This window comes from Pleurodeles waltl, chromosome 3_1 (genome assembly GCF_031143425.1).
Source record: "Pleurodeles waltl isolate 20211129_DDA chromosome 3_1, aPleWal1.hap1.20221129, whole genome shotgun sequence".
In the NCBI taxonomy this organism is placed as follows: domain Eukaryota; kingdom Metazoa; phylum Chordata; class Amphibia; order Caudata; family Salamandridae; genus Pleurodeles; species Pleurodeles waltl.
The window spans coordinates 1,916,514,869-1,916,537,596 of NC_090440.1; the positions used below are offsets into that span (position 1 = coordinate 1,916,514,869).

Sequence of the window (22,728 nt, forward strand, 5' to 3'; positions counted from 1 at the left end):
CTTTAGCCCCATAGCCTCTGTTCCTGAACCTTTCACACATCACATTACACTCATGGTGAAAATCAGCTTCTTCGCTACAGTTCCTCCGGGCTCTCAACAATTCTCCAAACGGAATACTCCGTATTAGAGTCCCCGGATGTGCACTGTGCGCACTTAGTAGACTATTACCGGCTGTTGCCTTCCTATACAATTTGGACACTAATCTACTGCCCTTCACAGAAATTTCCACATCGAGGAACTCTATACACTTTGAATCCAAATGCTCAGTAAATCTTAGGTTGCACTCATTGGTGTTCAGATCTCGCACAAATTGCATAGCTGCTTCTTCATTACCCCTCCAAATTACAAAAATGTCATCAATAAAACGACACCACAAGACCACATTGGTATCGAATTGGGTAATTTCTTCTGACACCTGTTCCTCCCACCAGCCCATAAACAAATTTGCATAGCTAGGGGCAAAACAGGTGCCCATAGCTGTCCCTTGAAGCTGTTTGTATAGTTGACCATCAAAGATGAATACATTGTTCTTAAGACAGAACTCTATCATAGTGCATAGCATTTCCGAATGGAAGAAAAAAGACAGTGACCTTGCTCTGAGAAAGTGTCTATTAGCTCTCACCCCCAAGCCATGATCTATGCTCGTATACAGACTAGTCACATCTAGGGTTAACAGTAAGAAGTCATCTTCCCATACGATATCCTCAATGATTTTTAAAAAATGTGTGGTGTCTTTAACATAAGAGGGTATTGACTCCACAAAAGGACGTAGGAAGAAGTCAATATATTTTGATGTACTTTCCAGGAGCGATTCCATAGCCGAAACAATAGGCCTCCCTGGTGGGTTAACCGCATCCTTGTGAATTTTGGGGAGAAGATACAGAACTGGAATTTTCGGATGATCACATTTAAGAAACAGGAATTCATCCCATTCTATCAACCCTTGATCTTTCCAATCAATGAGCATATCAATATATTTCTCATTCATTGATTTGACATCTCCCCAACTCACTTCTTCATAACACAGAGTATTGCTTAGCTGTTTCATTCCCTCTGACACATATTTGGTGGTATCTTGAATGACTACATTACCCCCCTTATCGGATTGTCTAATCACAATGGTATGGTCTTCTTTCAATTTCCGAAGGGCTTGCCACTGTTCACCTGATAAATTGCTGTTTTTCACATTCGTCACACTATATCTCAACTTCTTCAATTGTTTGGTCATTTCTCGCTCAAAAACCTCAAGGGCATCACAATGAATGGCAGGTAGAAAGGTAGATTTTGGTTTGAAATTACTCGGACAATTGCTGTTTAAAGCAATACCAGTTCCCATCAGATTGAGGATAGGGTCTTCATGGGGAACCATCCCCTCACATAAATCCATTGCTGTATGTAATACATCAATATCAGAGATACATAGATTGCTCACATTTGTTTCCACCCCCACTTTCTTATCCTTTCTAACCTTAGTGTGGTACCACTTTTTCAATTTTAACTTCCTAATGAACTTAAAGGTGTCAATCCTAGTCTGAGTGTAATTAAAACAACTAGTTGGGCAGAATGACAGGCCCAGAGATAAGAGGTCCTCTTCAACAGCAGACAACGTTCTGCTGGAGAGATTTATAATATTCATAGTTTTCACTTGCGTGCTCGAGTTATCATTCCCTGGGGTCTTGTATCGTCTCCTGCGCCCCCTCTTCTTGGCCTGTCTATTCCTCTCCCTCTTCCTCTGACTCCTCGTCCTCTGCCTCTCTGGGGGTGAGTTCCCTTGTGTTGATCCATCCTTCCCTGGTTCAACAGTCTGAATTGCTTTAAAAAATTCAATCTGTCCACTTCTTTATCTGATGCCGGAGCCCCAGCCAAAGCAGTGTCTGATACATCTGAGAGATTCCCATCCGAAATGTCACTTTCTTCCCGTTCCTCAATTGGTTGGCTAATTTGTTCAAAGTCCCTTGAATTTAGTTCGGTAACTTCCTCATTGTACATATGATCATATTTCCGCTGAAATGTTAAAATGCGGCCAGCCTGATAATCCTTAAAGTCCCTTATGAATTTTCTCTGCTTTTTGGCAGTGATCTCTTCCTCAAATTTGCAGAGTTTTTTCTCTAAATTTTTCATATACTCATCAAATGTTTCCTGCGTGATTAGTGCCAATATCTCCAATCTTACTTTCTCCATCTCTTCTAGGGTCCTACTCCTATCTTTCATTGCATATTTCGTCAATATACGCATCATATTCAATGAGCTCTGTTTCGAATTCTCAGCCCACTCTTCGAGCATTTCTGGATCAGGATCCTCATAAGTAGGTACAGTATAAATCCTCAACCCCCTAGGGACACGCTCCACCTCAATATATCTCTGTAATGACTCAACCTCCCACCATTTCGACAATTCTCTTCTATGCAGTTTTTCCATTTTTTCATACAAAGTTTGTAGTTTCACTTCCACCTTCAAATTACTATGACTGGGCTGTGTACTGGGCCCCTCATTCATCTGGGCAAAGAATAATTTATTCGATTTTTCCTTTCGTTGGGCTTCCCATCCGGAAGCCATAATTGCTGAAATAAATTGGATGATTGACCAATTGAACAGGTAACAATGTCCCTGGTATTATCTTGGATGTGGGCAAAAGGCACCTTAAATCTGGTGCATTTCCCACTCTGTTCCTATACCGTGTTCCTACCAGGAAGGCATTCGAAGCTGGGCCATTTTAAAGTCATAAAGCATTCTAAGCAAAATAGGTTCAGAGGCGATAGAGAGAGATTGTTACGTGTTTTAGAGTCTAAATATATAATAGACTTCGAAACGTTGGAACCTGTAGGGCTAAATTCGAGTGAGGAGCTGAGCATCCATCTAGGGTAATCGATACTTTGTTTGGTGGGTGGTCATCTGATACAGAATGTGATGTAGGGGTGATTTTTTTAATCCTATTTGATTCTTAGTAGAAGGGTACAGGTGTTGGGGTCTATAAGGTTTCTACAATATAAGAATTTGTTTGTCTACCCACTTGGGTAGAGAAGCTCCATATACCAATACAATATGAGATTCCCCAAAAATATGAGATCCCCCAAAAGTTTTTTATGTAGGTGTACAGGTCTATTTGGATGGTATAGGATGATATGTAATTAATTCAAGCATAGTTAATAATGTTCAGGATTTAAGTGATATATTGAATTTTAAATTTTGAAAACATTCATAGTTAACAAACTTTTATTATGCAATGAATTATTCTATTTACAATTTTTGTATTTTGGCAATTGAATTTTACTCTATTTATTGTGCGAATTATGATATCACATTAATTTAAAGATTCTGATGGATTTGAACAATAATTTGAGTTGTATTTTGATAGGACTATGGTACAAACTACTGTGAAACTTATTTATAGATGCACTTTAAGATGGCCGCCACATTTTGTGTCTTTTGGTGGGGATTTGAGATGTTGTCTGTTTTTTATGTCTAGGATTGCATGGTTTTTAACTCGGGGCACTGTAACAATGATGTATCCATGAGTAAGGCTGCTGCGGAAACGCGTTGGATTTGTGTGCTGAAATAAATTGATTTGCACCTTGGAGGTGTCCTGGGTCTCCTGTTATTTGGAGGAGAGTTGGAGGATATATATATATATATATATTAATTTTGTGGAAAGTTTACTAAGTTGTTAATTCGAATATTCATCTCCTCATTTTTCACCATGATTCCTCAAGAGTTGATAATAATTTCAGAGCAATTTCATTGAGTGATTAGTTTCCAGAACAATGTTCTAAGATGGCCGACAAATTTAACTGGAGATTTTTGTATTGGGTGTAAGAATGTAGTCCTTTCACTATTACTATAGAGTGGTTTGTTAGTAAAGAAGTAGAAATAGGACTACTGCAAGGACCATAGTTTGTTATAACTCGTGAACAAGGAGCAGGAGCTCCGAAACGCGTTGAGTTTTGCGTTTTTCTGCCATTCTGTTCACAAATAAAATAATATACCTGCCTAGTAAAGGAGCTTCTGGACGCTGTCTACATACCCATTATTTAGGAGGAGTAGGCGTTGTGTGTTTGTTGGAGATATTGGGGGGCTCACCACCCCTCCAGGAGCCAACCGCAACGTGGGGCGTTGAAACTGTGTGGTTTTTATTTATATATATATATATGTATATATATATATATATATATATATATACACACATACACACACACATATATATATATGGTGGTCTTCACTTTGTAGTTCTAGTTAGGACCGAGTTTCTATGGTAAAATTTTCTTTACTTGCCTATATTTTTGGGGCTGCTTGATGAATCTTTACAGAACTTTCCCCACAAAATTGCCAGTCACGCCAGCTACTGTCTGCAAAGTTTTGGGGTGATCCATTCAGCGGGGGCCGAGAAAAGAGGAGGGGGGCGGTGGGCAAAACACTTTTTCTCCATTCATATTTCCATAGAAAATATTGAACAGTGATGGCGCCGAAACCACCCTGGTCAGAAAGCAACCTTTTTTTTTTTTTTTTTGTTTCGGTGAAAATCTGTTCAGTAGTTTTAGAGAAATTAAAGAAAATCCAAATTTGCATATCTAGAGATGCAAAGGATTTGGGACCCCTCCCTCTCTCTCGTGCTGAGACCTGATTGGCTGACAACACTTCAACAAGGAAACTGTTGAAGTGTTGTCAGCCATCTTCGGACTCGGCTGAATCAGAGTCCAGGGTACGAACATCCTGACCCCTTAGCTCTAGTGCCCTTCTCACCCTTCTTGCCCCCCAACCTCCCAGGCTAAAAATCATTTTTTTTGTCACGATTCACGGCAGATCTGGCTACATTTGTTTTTATAAAAGTGAAGCGTTGGCTCCCGCACTTCATCTTTATCAAGCCCTTGGGTGGGCAAAGTCCTGGGGGCATTATTTAAGTGGGGGGGCCTCGTGGTCCTCCATAACACAGAACCGCATTGTGTGTAACTGGAGTTTGTTTACATACATGATGTACATTCATGCCAATAGTACCAATTTAAGGGTTAGGCTGCCACCTTCATGATAGTCCGTCCATCTACAAATCTTACAGTGTTATCCCGTGAATTTTCAGTCATGAGACAGTGATCCCTTTCCTGCTCTCGTTTGCCCTACAAAAAATAGGAACAAATGTCTCTTCATTGCCTTCCCCTGTCAGAAATTGATAGACAGGGTGGTGGTGGCCAATAACAACTCTTGGGCTTCAAATACTCTGAAAATGTGCGCCATTTGTATTGCTCTGAGAATGTTTCTTCTTTCATGTCACGCCTCACTCATTGGTTCATGCTGCTGTGGAAAGTAGGTGCCTACTATGGTTCATAGTGCCAAATGTACTACCTCAAACCAGGTAACAACTTCTCTACCACAACAACCCCTACAGACTACTCCATAAGCAAAGCAGTGGACAGTGCAGTGCACTCCAGCTCTATCTTATAGATTTTCTACTTCCAAAACCCCTTCACTTAGTTTTGGAAGTGTGATGGAATACTGTGGGTTTGAGGTGGGTCTGGAAGCAGGACAGTGAGTGCAGTGCAATGTCAGTGATGCTCCACTCCCCTCAAATCCAGATGATGCCTCTCAAAATAAAAATAAAAATAAAAATGAAATATAAGTTTTCAACATCACATGAGGCGCCTGCCACAAAGCCTATATGCCTGATTTTGAAGCAAAAGAGTTACATTTCATCTTAAAAGTATATTTACTGAGCATAACTACTGTTTATCCTAATGTCTTGTAAGAGTGCATCTCTTTAATGATGGGGCATAACATACAAATTTTAATAATGCTCAGTGGGGTAACACTCATTACTATGATTTGAGTGTTGCCTGCAGGACAGAGGATTAAATCCCAGTGTAGTTTAGTCACAATTCATCGTTCCATCATATCAAATGAGTAATAACAGCAGCGTACAAACCTTTCTATATAAAAAGCTGTACATACACTCAGTGCCTGTATATGTGTCTACAGATGTATGCTCTCTAATTTGTCTCTCATGGATACCAATTAGGAATAGCTAAAATTAGCTGAAACTACCCCGCGCTAGCCATTCAGCACTCCTGGCACTTCTCTTTGCAAATTTGTTCTCAGTAATCAACAAAACAGCAACTAGAGAAAGTGAACAGGTCTATTCAGGGTTACGTTTATTTACTTTCTATAGTTTTCCTTCTCATACTTCACCTAGCCACTCTCTGCACTTAACTATGCCACTCTGGAGCAACTAGTATGCTGTTATGGGATTAAGGTTGGGATAAATGGTCACTTCTGTGATGTCAGAGTGAATTCGGTCACTTCCACTACTGTGGCATGGTGGTCAATCAATAGCAATGTTGTCTTTTTTTCTAAAGTGTTAACCACCTCTAAGTTAACCACCTCTATTCTACAGAGACGTGCTGTAATTTATTAGAACACTAAATCCATAGTTATGCACCTGTATTTTTATCTGTGCATCTCATTTTGTTTGTGAATTTCCAATAAAAATATACCACTCCTAACTTATTTTGACTCAGTTAATAACACAAATGGTTTCCTTATACATATAAAGGTTCTGTTACCAAAATCTGAGATTTTTATATGCGAACATAGAATGTTTGCACAGCAACAGATGCTAGTTCTATAGTGCAGTCTCCAAGGAACTGTGGAGATGTTTTGAGCTGTTACAAACAAGCAGACCGTGTTATTAAGCTATTGTCATTGCTACGTTTGTTGGTGAGGAAATCTGTTAGTCAGGTAAAGGCTAATCAGGGTGCTCAATTTCACTCAATTTATGTCATTTCTGAGGTCTTGCTATAGAAATTGTTACCTACCTGTCATAGGCAGCAGCGAAGCCCATATACTTGAATATACTTAGAGTGCATGGCTTTCTTGTCTATTTCAATTCCTTTGTTCCTGACTCATTGTCCTTCTTCCTTGGTTGTGCGTGCCCCATCACAGCAGCATTTAGCCTTCACTGTGCTTTTTGTTTGGCTGAGGGTATCTTTCTACTGGTGATGCTGAGGAACTATTTTTCTCTATACATGATTGTGTGTCATTTGAGGTTTATCACTTGCTGGGAGTGCTTTTTCTACTATTTTCTCTCTCAGATAACCCTCATCTCCCTAGTCATCCTCAGTATCCACCACAAACACTGCCTCTGTATTGCTCTTTGCCTTCATGTCTGCCAGCATAAAGCATTACCAGTACTTTATGTGTGTCTCTCTCTCCCAGTCTCTGCCTCTCTTTCTATCAAACACTTTACTATTGGCTTTATTACTGTTTCTAGAATTGTGTCTAACGCAGTGGCAAAGCTAAATTATTAGCAGCCGGTGCCCATCGTGGAAAGCTTTTCGTTTACTTCCACAGATGCCTCCTATTGAGTTTGTGGCACTAGAAGTACACAAAATAATGTTCTAAGATTGTAACTGTAAATTGCATTTATATAGCTATTGCTACCTTTCACGAGGCAGTGTGCTACGTTTGTGCTCTTGAGATCTTGTGCATTTACTGTATTGTTTTGAAAGGGATAGACTGTTTGAAGTTAGTGTAGCGAAGAAGTAACGTGTTATTGGGAGTGGTGGACATGTATGCCTATTAGTTGGATGTATTGGATCCAGAAGGGAAGAGTTTGGAGAGGATGTTTGGGATTCCAAAAACAAACCTCTGCTTCAATAACAACTCAGAGTTACTAAAAGGCTTCAAAAACATGACACCATTTTCCCTTGGTAATCAAATCAAAACAGTGGCAAAAACCCTGCCACATCCATTTAGAGCATTATTTATGATTTTATAACATGACCGGAGGCTCCTTTTATGCTTTCTTTTCCAGCTGGAATTTTAATAGCAGCAGTCAAGACAATATAAAAAAAAAAACTACAAATTCCATGAGTCAAATGTCCATAGCCAATGGGATGTAAAATGTAGTCCACAGAAATGCACCAATCATAAACCAACAAACCCTATAATACGTAACTTCACTGTGAACAGCCCTCTTTTCTTGTATCATTATTCTAACGTTTTCTACCGCTATTTTCATATGTGATTAATATTGTGCCTAAACGTATATTGTTTGAGCGCGCTGTTTGGTTCTGTGTTTTATTTCCCAGTTGGCTTGTTGCTGCAATGCTTGCAAGCGCTCCTTTCCTCACGCTCTTAACAACACTTTTAACAACGATCTCCTCAGTCTGCGGTCTCCATTTTCCGTAGTGGGTGGGAGAGAAGTTGTTTTTTTTCACCTTTGTGTGTCCGCGTACAGCTTGTAACAACGTTGGATTCCTGGTCAGGTTTTCTCACAAAAGCTTTCCCCATTTTCTGGCACCATTATTTATATCCCCGCGCCTTCTTCTGTCTCTGCCTCTCCCTCACTTGTTCCTTCCTTTTCCCCACCCATAGGTGGGGTTTGCTCCTTTCTTCCTTATTTTCTTCTATTTTAACCCAGTTTCAATTTGGGTGCAGTTTTCACATTTTCTTTCACATGGAGACTGACAGTTCTCCTATAATGCATGGATGATGAGGAGTCTGTAAAAGACAATTTGAATAATTTTATCCAAGTGTCACTTGAGCAGGCAGTTTCTGCCTCCATGGATAAGTTAATAAAACATTTGGAAAATTCAGTAATTAACATTGCTTCAAAGACGATTTTGGCCCATTCTGCAGGGATTAGCAGAAAGTGCCTTTTTCCCAAACAATCTCCAAAAGTTCCGCTACTGGTTGGTGAGGAATCCTCACACAAGACAGAGGACGTGGCTCCTCACAGGCCTCCTTTGCAGGAGGGGAACATACAAAACAAATTGTCTCTCAAATATAAAACTGTAGCTAAGCATATTTCCTCTCCTATAATTATTTTTAACATATCTGACACTGATGATGACATTGGGAATGTGGATTCGGACAGTGGTAAGACCGATAACAGGAATTGGGACCCGTTTGCTCACCTCGCTATTAAAGAAAACAAAAACTTCTGCACAAGAGGTTTCCAAACCAATTCTAATAACAGACTCGGAGGGGGTACCAATGTTTGACCAAAATAACATTTACCACCCTTATTCCACAGAGTGGTTTCCTGCGGACCACGTAGCAGATTATGGCCCTCATTAGGAACATTGGCAGCTGAGCCCGCCATGCCTGTGGCGGCGGTAATGACCGCCACCGGCATGGCGGGCTCAGCTGCCAAATAATGAAGGATGTAGGGACCGTCACAGACGGCCTTCCACCACCGCCAGGCTACCGCTGACAGGCAGCCTGACGATGGCGGAAATCATTGTCCAACAGGGCAGCGCTTCAAGCAACCAGTTAATGATCCCTTTTCCTCCAGCCTTTCCCTGGTGGGTTCCCCACCAGGGAAAGGCTGGCGGAAGGGGTGCTTCGGGGCCCCTGCGCTGTGCCCCATCGCGCAGGTCACTGCCCGATTTCTGGGCAGTGATCTGCGTGATGGGTGCTACTGCAACCGCCGCACACCAACATTGCCGGTGGCTCCATTTGAAGCCGCTGTCAATGTTACGGCCCTTTTCCCTGCTGGGCCGGAGGCCTGAAACACTGTTTCCGCCCGCTGGCCCAGCAGGGAAAACATTATACAGCCAGCGGGAGGGTCGTCGCGCTGGCGGTCTTCTGTTGACCGCCAGCACTGATCTCTGTGGTTTTTACTGCTGAGATCATAATGAGGACCTATATCTCTTCTAGATTACGCACCCCTTTAGACAAACAGACCAGGGCTAAACTAAAGTCTGAATGCCCTCTCCCCTCCCTTCCCTCAAACATTACTATAACCCCCTTCCAATGATCCTTCCCTTCTAACCTTCTTTTTAAGATCCGAAAAAGAACCCCGTAAAGGAGTCGATAAGGCATGGTTCACATGCCAAGAAAAACCTTTAGACAATGTTGGTCTGTTAACCCACATCTTTGATCTAGCAGAGGCAGCCAGGTTGGGCAATGCTCCCATCAGCCCGGACAAATTATCTTTGTGGGTCCAATGTGCCTTTTGTTTACTTGGCTATGGCCACTCAGGGTTTATCCACGAGTGCAAAAAATGACTCCTTCTTAAATTAGACACAAAACTGGTAAACTTTGCTGTGGCAGACCCAGGCATCAAAGCGGAAGGCCTTTTGTTTAGGGTCACTTTTATGAAAGAACTCAGCAAATATGTAGTGGTTTGTTTCCCTTGACAAAGCCTAGCAGTCTCTAAATAAGATGTTCTCCAACCAGGTTTTCACCAGGGCTGGTAGAGGCAGGAACCACTTTGAAGGCCGTGGATACAATAATCAAGGTTCACATAGTGCCTTCAACTCGTACCAGGGGTACAAACTGCAGTTTTACCCCCAGAGGGGAAGAGGATCCTGCAGCAGGGGAAACAAGAGTTCCAGATACTCCACACAATCTGGTAAGTCTCCCTTCTGGCTTTCCTCACGTAGGAGGCCGCCTTTTATATTTTCTCCTAACATGGCATTCGATTACCTCAGACCAATGGGTACTAAACACCGTACAATGTTAGGTTATCGAGCTTTACTCAGCACGTTTTCAATCGGTTCTTCCACACCCTCCTCGTTTTTCTACAGACATGTCAAATCTCATTTCGATAGAAGTTAAAGCTCTTCTTCAAAAACAGGCAATTGCACCTTGTCATCTTGATCGTCAGGTTTTCTCAGCACAGCATTTCTTGTTCAAAAGAAAACCAAAAAGATGCGTCCAATAATTAACTTAAAACATTTCAATCGCTTTGTTGTTTACCGAAATTTCAAAATGGAGACCATCATACATCTCAGAGATTCTCTACTCTAAAATGACTGGATGCTTCGTTTGGACCTACAAGATGTGTATCTCACTGTACCCATCTATCCAGACTCCAGAAAGTATTTACAAATCCAGTGGTCGAACTTTTCAATTTTCCTCTCTTCCTTTCAGTCTCTCCTCAGCACCATGGTGCTTTACAAAGCTCATGAAACCGGTAGTAGCAATCTCCTCACGCAGGTTGATCATCTACCCACACAATATCCTAATCATGAAACAAAATATTCCTTCTCTTCAATCTCAAGTCCAGCTAACTTGTTCTCTTCTGTCAGATTTATAATCAACCAGGAGAAATCCCTTCTCATTCCGGCTCTGCAGATAGAGTTCTTAGGTTTGTTCGTATACTCAGTTTCAGCTACTGTACATCTTCCTGTAGCAAAAGTAAAGTCCATAAAATCTGAGATTCTTCAAATGTTACGCAGTTCTCAGATTTCCCTCAGACCCCTTGCAAGGATAGTAGGTCCTTTGTCTTCAATCCAAGCCATATTTCCAGGTCTGTTACATTATTGAGTCCTTCAAAGATTAAAAATCTGGCATCTACAGAAAGGTCTTGCTTATTCAGACAACATTTCTCTAGATCTAGATTCTTGCATAGAATTGCAATAGTGGACAGACCATTTAGACGCCTGGAACTGCAAGACCATCTTTGCGTCACCCCCAGATCTAGTATTAGAATCAGATGCAAGCCACTCGGGTTGGGGCGCCCGGTGTGGACCAATCTCCCCTGGAGGCACGTAGTCACAAAAGGAGTCCAAATTGCATATCAATTGTTTAGAGATGCTTGCAGGCTCCTTTGCGATCAGAAGCCTAGCAAAAAAACAGGGTTTGTTGTTCTATTCTTTTCAGAATGGACACCGTCTCAGTGGTTCACTATATCAACCATTTGTCTGAGAGACACAAAATCCAAACCCTTAGAGGAACTATCGGAAGGGTTTTGGGAATTTTGCCTCCAAAACAGAATTTCAGTACATGCAGAATATTTACCAGGCAATCTAAAATCAGTAGCAAACTGTCATTCTCGCCATCTTCAAGATTTAAGCAATTGGAAGCTTCATCCCAAGGTATTTGAGACTTCAACAAAAATGAGGTCCTTTCCATATAGATCTCTTTGCCTCTTGCCTCAACTCCCAACTTCCCCAATTCTACAGCTGGCACCCAAATCCCATGGCATTAGTCTCCGATGCCTTTTCTCAGGATTGGTCAACTTCTCTCAATTACGCATTTCCACCATTCATCATGATCAACAGGTTGCTAGCACAAGTAAGACGTCAACGAGCAGGTGTAGTACTCATAGCCCCCTTTTAGCGATCCCAAGTGTAGTTCCCTACTCTCTTAGAACTGGCCATAGACTTCCTGAATCTTCTTCCTTCATTTCTGAACCTCCTTTCAAACCCTCTAGATCTTCACCACAACTTAATATTACAGAATCTTCTTACCCTCTTAGCTTGGAAAACATTGGGATTTTCCAACCAGTCCCTCTTGTTTCAGCCGAAGCTTCAAACTACATCGAACACTCTTGGACCCCAGGAACTACAAAAGCTTACAAATCAGCTTGGTCTTTATGGGTTGGCTGGTGCATGGAAAAAAGACATTGATCCCATTTCAGCGGAAGTAACTTTTATTGTCAATTTCCTAGTGGCAGAAGCTAGCAAAGGGAAAACTTACCTCACCATCAACTTATGTAGGCCAGCCATATCAACCACCCATATGTTAGCGGAAAACCAGTGGGAAGACACCCTATGGTGTTCAGTCTGTTAAAGGGAGTAAACTTTTCTAATCCTCCTCTAACAAAATGCAGCTCTCTGTGGGATGTTAATGTGGTATTAAACCTATTTTTATCTTGGCCTGATAATGCAATTCTTTCTCTAAAAATGTTATCAGCTAAGCTTACTATGTTGTTATGCCTTGTTTCTATTAAGATACTTTCAGATGTTAGAGCTCTTGATATTTCAGCTCATCAGTTTTATTCCAACAGGTGTCTTATTCACAGTTTATAGACATACAATGACTAATTTATCAACAGTGTTTTATACTTTTTTTCCTGACCATCCCAAATTATGTGTTGGTCAATGGTTGAAAGTGTATGAACAGAAAACTGCTGATCTAAGAATGTCCTCAGTGACTGTAGCCGGTTACCAGAAATCCCGTTTACATACTGCGCCGAAGCCGGGAACCCGGATATCCGAGTTCCTGAAAACCCAAAAAGGGAAGACCAACAGCGCGCGCGGCGCGCAGAGAGAGGAGAGGACACGGAACGGAGTGAGGCAGAGAGACCAGAGGAAGGCGAATTCGGGGAGGACGAGACAGATAGCGACTCAGAGGCTGAAAAAGAAGATCCCATTAACCGAGGTCCATTGACCTCCCGAGGCAACACCACGGAGGGATAGGAAGGTCCCAGGAAGCAAGAACTCCACCACGTCCCTGGAGGGGCGTGGCTACAGCAGGTACGGTTCTGCCTAAGAGATAGAATACGCTCTATAGTTGGAAGGGAGGAGGGTGAAGGAGGCGAGCAGAGGGAGGCTGGGAGGGGAGGTTGGGAAGGGAAAAAGGTACCAGCACCAGAAAAGCACTAACCATTGAGCTAAGGAACAGAGTGGTTCTGTTCTTGGGAAGAGGGGCTTGGATCCACAGAGGTGAAGAAACGGGACCCTATAGTCCATGGCCATTCTTTTTCAAATTTCTTTGTCTTTCCCTTGGAGCGGAACCCTGCACCCAAATCACCACCACTCACACACACACCCCCTCGCTCTTCCCCTCTCTACATCCTCACCCCACTATAAATCATACAAACCAGTCCCCAGATACACCACTTACCTACCTTTCGTTCCTTTTTCCGGTCTGCCTGACGATACCACGCCGGGGGAACCACCATCAGCCGCTGGGAACCCTGAGGAAGAAGAGAACAAAGGAGATCACCAAAACATCACAACCACAGACAGTGACTGTTATAAAGACATCAGGGAATCACAATAAAATCACGTATATTCAACCACCCACCTGAGTGTCGCTTTACTCCCTATTGCTATACCCACTGCCACAGTGACTCAACTCCTTATTTCCTTCAGAAAACCCTTCAAGCCTGTTTCCTCTCCTACTCTCGCCTGTTGGGTCAGGTGGGTTATGTCCTTAGCAGGCATTGATAATTCCTCTTTTTGCGCCCGTTCCTTCAGGAGAGCTATGGCTTCTGAAGCTTTCTGGGCTGGTTCCCGCCTCGAGGACATTCTCAGATCAGCTGATTGATCAAATGACAATGTCTTTAAAGTGTTTTTTCGAAAACCTGTACAGCATGGTTCTTTAACTGTGATTAACTCACTTTACACAAGCATAATAGGAGCCTCCGGTCTTGTTATAAAATGTAGATTTTCCTAGTAAGTTATGAAGGAAAGTCTTAATTTTATTAAAGACACATAGGAGAGTATTATCCCACCTCAACATTGTTACTTTAACTCATACACTATCTTCCTCCTAAGGATGCTTCTCCAGTTCCGGGTTATAATCTGGTTTCTTCACCTCCTACAGATAGTCACAAGACGTTTTGGGCTACTTTCGGAACTTCCCAAGAGTTGTGAACTTTTTTAAAGACTTTTTTCTATTATTATGGCTTTATTTATTATTTGTTCCATTTTGCCAATGTTCAATACTTACTAATCTCTTGTATAAGAAAAGAGGGCTGTTCACAGTCAAATTAAGTATTATAGGGTTTGTTGGTTTATGATTAATGCATTTCTGTTGACTACGTCTTACATCCCATTGGCTATGAACATTTGCCTCATGGGATTCGTACTTTTTAGGGTCGAGCCTGAGTTGCATGCGCTCACGCATGCGTATCGCAGCGAGACGCTTTTGTATTTAGAAAAGGGCTCGGAGCCCTGTCAACTTCACGTCAGTGTTTTTTACTGGTTCGTGGGCTTGCCTAATAAAATCTGCTTGCTTTCATTATTCAAAGGCAAGCATACGTCATGCCATTTCCGGTGGCTAGCCCTCCTCTAGCGCACCGACCAAGTACAGAAAACAAGCGAGGCTCGCTGTTTTCCATCGGGCTCGTGGACTTATTTTTTTCTAATTTACAAGCGCGATCTCGCTTGGCAGAAGTCGAGCGCTTTACATACTTAATTTCACTTTTTCGGGTTGTGTACACAAATGCACTTTTGCCCGATAGCGTTGTAAACTCCTAACCTGACTTTTCACCTATCAGCTCTAACATGAGCAAACGCGAGACCTGTTGCATTGTAAATGCTTGTTTTATTTGGTCTTGACTGCTGCTCTCCCAGCAGGAAAAGAAAGCATAATACTAGCCTCCGTGTCTTTAATAAAATTAAGACTTTCCTTCATAAAATACTAGGAAAAATCTACATTGCAGCAGTATTTATAATTGACGACACAATCAATTATCCCCAACAGTGCCACTGGGATCTCAATTCAGCCCACAATCCAGGTGTTTCTTGGACTAGTTTTTCATTACTGAAATAAATAAAATGAGTTTCCTCCACTTGAGTTTTTTAAGTACTAAGTTGGATCTCCCACGGGGAGGTGTGGTTTCCTTAGCTGATGCACCCATCTGGAAGAAGACAAGCAGTAGAAGAATCATAAGGAAGGCACAGAAAAATGCCTTTACACAGTACACAGCACAAAAATTCAAAACTGCTCTATGCCAATAGGGGGCTTAATGTTACATCACCCTGAAAAAATCATAGTAACTAGATGTGATCTCAGGGGCAACAGAGCAAAAACATTGAGATTAGAACTACCACTGTCACACATGTACAAACCTCTCATTCCAAAGTCACTGCAGAATCTAAAATGTATTACATCTTAACATTTTGCACCTGAAACCACCCAAACCTCACCGTACTCCCATGAAGGGGTACCATCTGCAAGGCTATCCAATTCATTACAACTTGTTAGTGTTGCACAAGCAAGTAAGATTTGCCAGGAGCACAACATCTACTCAAGAGTTTGACACTTAAGATCATAACTTACCGACTAGCAATACTATACACCACAAGTACAGACAACTATTTTATTCTTGGTGACTTTCAAGAAAGCACATCATTTCAGCAACCTAACACACAAAAATGGCTAATTTGTGACCTATTACCAAATTATAACATCCAAGGTCATACGTATGCCGTTTTGTGTAGATTAATCACTCTAAATTTACCTTGGAACCCAAACAAAATGGACAAGCACTGTGGTTTTCACCCGAGGACATCAGGAATTTTAGAAAATAGTTCAACTGCTGAAAATGAAAGTATGGGGCAGTGCAACTCAGTTTACAGTGTTGCTTAATACGAGGACACCTGTACGGACACTAAAACAACGAAAAAGCAGTAATCTGGATTTGAGGCTTGGTTTCCTCAAAACTACAGGAGATTGTTTCATTTAATCCACTGAAGCTTTTGTTCAAAGCCCCAAAAGAACCACAGGGAGCTTCTCTGCACACTTTCAGGCAATCACAGTGGACAGCAGATCTCCAGCCTCATCCACACTAACCAGATCACATCCCAGAATTAGCAGTAAAAATAAGATGCAGTCACAGAATGTATAGAGAGCCGCATGAAAAGAGGCAGAAGAAGTGAGCTGTGAAGACAACAGCTCAGTCAAACTCACTGTTGAGACGGAAAAATCCCCTGCATGGCAATGAACGACCCCCCCCTGCCCTCAGTCCCCCAGCTGCAGTGATAGCAGGATCCATGGTACCAATCTTCCATCATGGGCGAACATGGATTGTTTGTTTAGATGACCTAGGTCTGTCTTAGAGTTTGTGGTTTTGTTAGACTGGGAGGGACACAGAAAGTGTAACCCTGGTAGTAGTAACAGGCTATTGCCCTTACTCTGGGTTAAGCAGCACAAACCTGGTAGTGGCAGCATATCGCTTTTAGGTCGAAGCAAACCAGGCAGAACAGCTGTCTGGTTGCAAAGATATATTAGGGACATGCCGAAACCTTCTCTGGGAATGCATTATGCCCATTGCTTACCACTGACTTTGTGTTCTGTAACCCACGTTTGCTTTCTTTCTATATGCTGGCTTTATTTGTTTTAAGCTGTCCAGCATGTCTAAATCCCTCCTGTGAAGCATGGCCTGTTTACCACCTCTCTGACTTGCTCCTTGTATTCTTCCATGAGTACCCATTTTTTGGTAACTTTTTTCTTTTTTCGTGAGGCATTCCACATGAGTACATTGGTTTTCAGTTGTCTCCCGTGTATGCTAGTTCAAGAACAGTAAATATGCTTTATTTCGTTGATAGTTTTTCCTAACTCCTATCTTTCTGCTTGACTGATTCTACTTGTCTTCACCACTACCAGTTCATCAGTCATGCATGCTTGTGAGGAACAATGCCTGGTCTACAAGCTTGTTTATTTTGGTCAGTGCTCTTTACTATCAGCATAACTTAAACATTCATCTTACTCAATTTCACAGCCATCCCATAGGTGCTGGAAATAGGGGAATGAGGGGTACTGAAGCAACCCCAAAATAAGCTTGCTGGAGTTCAGAAGTAAACAAGCAATAAAGAGGCCTTTAAATTTTGTTTTTATCTTATCACATTTCCTGTGCATTCAAATACAGAGGTCGAATGTTAGGCTTTGTCTTCCGATGGAGGTTGAGGTTTACTTTTGTTTCTCTGACTGCAAAGTAAGAGGATTCATGTGACAATTTTGCAGGGCACTGGGGGTATGAAAGGAAATACTGTAGGGTGTTATTTTTGTAGCATACAACATAATTTAAATGGCAGTAAATTAACTGTACAAATATTTTGCAAAATATGAGAATTATGAAAGCACAAATTTATCACTTCTTTCTGTAATTCTGAGGTGTGGCAGAAACTAATATTTCAATATGCTCAAAACACATCAACACACTGGGTGATGCCAATTTTCACACATTATCATTTGTATGCTGTATGGTTTTATAAGTGAAACTGTATGTCTATGCAAATGTATTGGTCATTTTAACTGAAAATGTGTTGTCTGTAATGGCAGTGCACTACCACACACATGCATACTCCACTCTACACCACTCCACTGTACAATAATCTATTCTACTCTATACTACTCCAGTCTACATTCTGCTCCACCCTGTGCTACGTCACTCTATGGAACTCTACAATACTTTGCTCCACTCTACGCAACTTCATTCTACACCACTCCTTTTCAATCTACAACACTCCACTCTACTCAACACTATTCACCACTCCAGTCTATAACATTCTACTCCATTCCAGTCCACAACACTTTGCTCACTCTTTACAACTCCACTCTACTCCACTTTATACCACTCCATTTGAATCTACAACACCCTTCACACTCCCCACTCTTCGCCACTCCATTCTTTTCCACACCACTCCATTCTGCAACACTCCATGCCACTCCATCCTTTCCACTCCATGCTACTGTACTCAACTCAGTGCCATGCCACTTTACTCCACTCTATGCCATTCTGCCCCACTGAACAACACTGTGACACTCTACCCCACAACACTTCACTTTATGCTGTTCCACTCCATGACACTACTCCACTATCCCTCTATGCCACAACACTATACAACACTCTACACCACTCCACCCTACAGCAATCTACTTCATTTCAGTCTATGACACTATACTCCAATCCACGCTATGCCAGTCCACTCTATACCACTCCCCTCTACAACGCTCCCCTCTACTCTACGACACCGCACTCTATGGCAATCTACTTCATTCCAGTCTACAACACTATGCTCCAATCCACTCTATGACATTCCACAACATTTTACTCCATTCCAGTCTATGACACTCTATGTCAAGCTCCTCTTTATGACATTTAACCCTGACACTCCACTCTATGACCCTCCACTCTCCTCTATGTCATTAACTTTTAGCCATGCTGAACATCAGACACTCTGGTGCACAACATGGCTAAATCACATTAGCATAGCTGAGACCTTCTGGCTTTACAAATGCTTGTTGTTATAGTGATCAGTAGAGTGAACAGCTTTTTTACTTGTGTCACTGGATTGAGGCCTACAAGCCCACTCATGTAAAGTTCTGCTGCTGTGTACCTAACTAACCCACGCCCTACATCATGTTAGTATGTATTGCTGTGCAGCGCGTGTGGTTGGACATGCGTGCTGTAATTGTATTGTACTGCACTACAGCATTTATATAGTGATTACCATCCCTATGTGAAACTTGCTTTGCATGCTATACCATGTAGGGTGTGTGGCTGGAAGGATGTTGTTTGTTTTAATCCTAAGTGGGGAGTATTTAATGTGGTGCGTGATGACCACTGGGATGGAGTTATCTTGTTATGTGGCACAGTGTGTAGCAGTGTGTTGTATGTTAAGGTGTAAGAAACAGATGCACACTTTTATGGGTTTCAGCATGCTGCCAGCTTTGAAACAGTACTTCAGGTCCCCTTATGGTATTTCATATGACACAGTGTGTTTATTTGGTTACTGCACTGAGTTGTTCAATCTGAGATTTTGTATACAGTTGTAATTGTTTTCAGGTGGTATTGATGGAGGGAGAAAGAAGTGAAGAGATCTGTTGGGATGGACATTTTTTATTATCATCCCATATTAGACTGTCTATGTGAGTTGTATGGAAGAGGCAAACTTGTGTAGATATTTGGGACCTGCAGTGAATAGACTACATTAAAGCTGTCCTAAGTTGTCCAATAAAATGAAACAGATCTCATCAGTTATTCCATGTTGTTCATTTGGTGATGTTTGGCTTATAGTGCTGGTGATGGAAAACCTTCATAGCAGATATGACATATGTGAATTTAATAGTCATAAGTTACAATTTGTTGCTGACCACAGAATATTATGGTTTTAATATCATTGTTGGCCATATATATTAAAGTACATAAGCATAAAATGCCACAGCGAAACACAGCTCAGATCCTGTTTTGCTCACCTGCATAATGAAGGCAGTTTGCTGATTTAAGTTGATCACAATTCGTCGGTTCTAAGCTGATTGTGCTTGAGGATGCAACTGTTTTCTGAGGTGTTTTGCTGGGACGCTTGTGATGCAGTTATCTAGAAAATAGCCAAGTTCTAAACTGTCTTTGGAAGTGTATATGGTCCTGAGAGTTTCTAATACTGGCTGGTGGTGAGTGGCAGAGCTTGGCAGCTTGTACTGAGAAATTAGTGCCTCCTACGTATTTTTATGGTAAGGTAGAGTGATGATAAGTAGTGTAAGACCTGGAGCGCAGTGTTCTGTTTGGTTTGTATTGCATACGTAAAGTGGTCCTTTACCTTGGAAGGCTCTGTGGACACTGCTGAGTGCCTTTAACATTGCCATACTGGCTGTAGGTACAGTCGCAGTCTGTTCTCTTGGGTGAAGGCGGAAAAGAAGCGTTGTTGCAGCATTTTGGAGGATTTGTATTTTGTGGATAAGGGATGCAGTTGTGCCAAGGTAGAGGCTGTTGGCATAGTCAAGCCTGGAGATTACGAGCGCAAGTGTGGTTTGCAGTTTATGCTGGTATGCAAGGTATGGGAAGATGCAATGTAGTGTTTTCATTGTATAGAAGGTACTCTTTGGGACACTGTTAGCATGCAGTATCACTGTTAGCATAGATCTGAAGGAAAATCATAGTGTTGTGTGTGAGGATGTGATGTGAAAGCGGTAGGTACACTGCACTTTGTCTATCTGTGAGATAGGAAGCAATACATTTTCCAATATTGTGAAGTCTTTGTAGGAGTGTATGGTGGCGGACAATGTCAAATGCAGCTCATAAATCCAGAGGTAATATGGCAGCTATAACAGTTTTGTCCACTGTGAGTTTTAGATCATCCCAGATGGATATGATGGCTGACTATGTGTTGGCATGGTCTGAAACCAGACTGTTAGCCTGAAAGTAAACCATAATGTTTGGTGAAGTTTGGTAAAGTTTGAGATCTGAGTAAACACTGCTTTCTCAAAACTTTTTTTCTAGTAATGGTCCATTTGATATGGGCCTGTACATTGCTGGATCAAATGGGTCAAGGTTTTTCTTTTTGAGGAGGGGTCCGATGTAAGAGGCTTTGAGCTCAGGTGGAAAAAAAACTAGTTCCAAGGGTTTGTTAAGTAGATATGTGCCTACCTCTCCAGCATAAGTTGAGTGAAGCATATCTTTAAAGATTCTTGGCGGTACTGGGTTTGGTAGTCATCCTGATGGTCTGACTGCAATTATCATTTGGAGGACATTTTTTGTGAGAGGGTATTGAAGGTTTGCATTAAAGGATAGTTAATGATGTATCTTTCCGTGGTGGTTAGGTCTTGCACTGCTGTGGTGCTGTCCGATCTCTCTATCAGGTAATTTTCAATCTTTGTATTTTTTTTAGATTAATTAATTGAGACTTTGTCACAGAAGTCTTATGAACATCACGTTTCTGTGTGTAAAGAATCTAGTTTGCACAATTCTGTTCTAATTTTATGGAGTTTTTTGGAAGCAGCGTCTGCTTCAGTTATGCACATGGAGTAGTGGTGTCTTTTTTTGGGGTCTTATTGCTTTTTTGTAGGCTGCGTTATAGTGTATAGCATGCTTTCAGTTGTTTCATCTACTGATTTTCTCCATTTTTATTGTACCATGTTCAGCTGTATTTTAATTGTTGAATGTTGTCATTAATACATGTGGTGTTCTTTTTGTAGTCAACTCTGGATGTTTTTGTTGGTATCTGTTTGTCTAGTGCAGCAGATATCCAGTTGAAGAAGGAGTGTGTGAGAAGTATGTTTATTGGGGTTTTTCAGGGTGGGTGTTGAGTTGCTGGATGTTTAGTTTTTTCCATTATCTCTATGTATGTGTGCCTGTGAATAGTACTGTACATGGAGGCTGTGGGCTGCATATTGGAAGCCCAAGCCCATGTGGAGGTGGAGTAGCTACCACAGAATTGTGGAGTGCTTATACTCCTGAGAGCCGGGTGGTATATACAAACTGGAGGAAGGGAGAGTCAGGGTCACTTGTGCACCTCAAAAGGGTTCTTTGACTGTGAAAAGGAGACAGGACCAATAAAGGAATTATAAAGAACAGGCCTGGGGGCCTTGGTGACCTTTTGATAGTCATATATCAGTGAGGCTGGCATCCATGTGTAATCCTCTAGTCAATTTCATGGCCTGTGTTGTGTGGCTATAAAGTTTGGAATTGCTCCTGCTGTGAAAGACATCTTCTGGACAAAGGACAGGACAGAGTAGTGGGCACTTTAAATGAGGCAACCCCTACAACATGAACTTCGAAGACCAAGACACAAAGGAACAGATGTAACAAACGTTTTTACCCATTTTGAGTCTAAGGAAAAGAGCATTAGTACATATGGGCCTAAATTAAATCTGTGTTTGTAAACAGGTTATAAAAAGGGGAGCTTGAGTCTCCCAAAACTGTCGAGCTGGAGGCGTACATCACTGTGGAGAATCTCAGCACAGATTCTGTCTGTTGTGACCAAGAATGGGGACTAAGCTCTGCTATTCTCCTGGGTGGCTGAAGGGAGATCATTTAAGAGAATCAAGATGACTCACCTTGGAACCTGGAGCACCAGCATCTACATACCTGCACAAGCAAGAGGACCATGTGGAGAGGAAGTAAGTGCCTGGAAGAGGCTAGGTCCAGTGGCGATCATGTTGAGTTGATCCCTGAAGCAGAATGTGAAAACTGTTGCACCGATCCAGCCTTTCACCAGCATGCTGCTGTATGCGACCTCCTTATGTTAGGAGGGGGCCGCGTTGAAGGCTGAGGACTATTGTATTAGGTGGGCCATCAGCCTGAGCGCAGCTGTTTGTGACCCCTTTATGCCAGGTGGGAGCTGGGGTGAATATTGTGGACTTTTGCACAGATTGGGGGGCCCAAGTACTTTTGTTTGTGACCCCCGTAAGGCAAGGTGGGGGCCACTGTAAAGACTGAGGAGCACTGCACTGATCGGGCCGTCCACCCAAGTTTTGCTGTTAGTGACCCCCATAAGCTGGGTGAGAGCCGCACAAAAGATTGAGGGGCCGTCACCTTATGTGTGCTGTTCGCACTTTCTT

The 22,728-nt window shown here is 42.0% G+C and overlaps 1 protein-coding gene across 5 annotated transcripts in view; it reads right to left on the reverse strand.

Annotated features, from left to right (window-relative positions):
* Window positions 1–22,728, reverse strand: part of SMYD4 (SET and MYND domain containing 4) — a 128,209-nt gene that overhangs the window by 82,985 nt on the left and 22,496 nt on the right. For 3 of the 5 annotated variants that reach the window (XM_069226133.1, XM_069226134.1, XM_069226138.1), the window contains exon 2: window positions 13,568–13,636. The exons of 1 other annotated variant lie outside the window; for it this stretch is intronic. In XM_069226133.1, coding sequence (XP_069082234.1) covers window positions 13,568–13,621 — 54 coding nt within the window. In that variant the 5' untranslated portion in view covers window positions 13,622–13,636. Of the gene's footprint in view, window positions 1–13,563; window positions 13,637–22,728 lie in introns of all 5 variants that reach the window. One more of the 5 variants, XM_069226135.1, reaches the window with a different exon arrangement.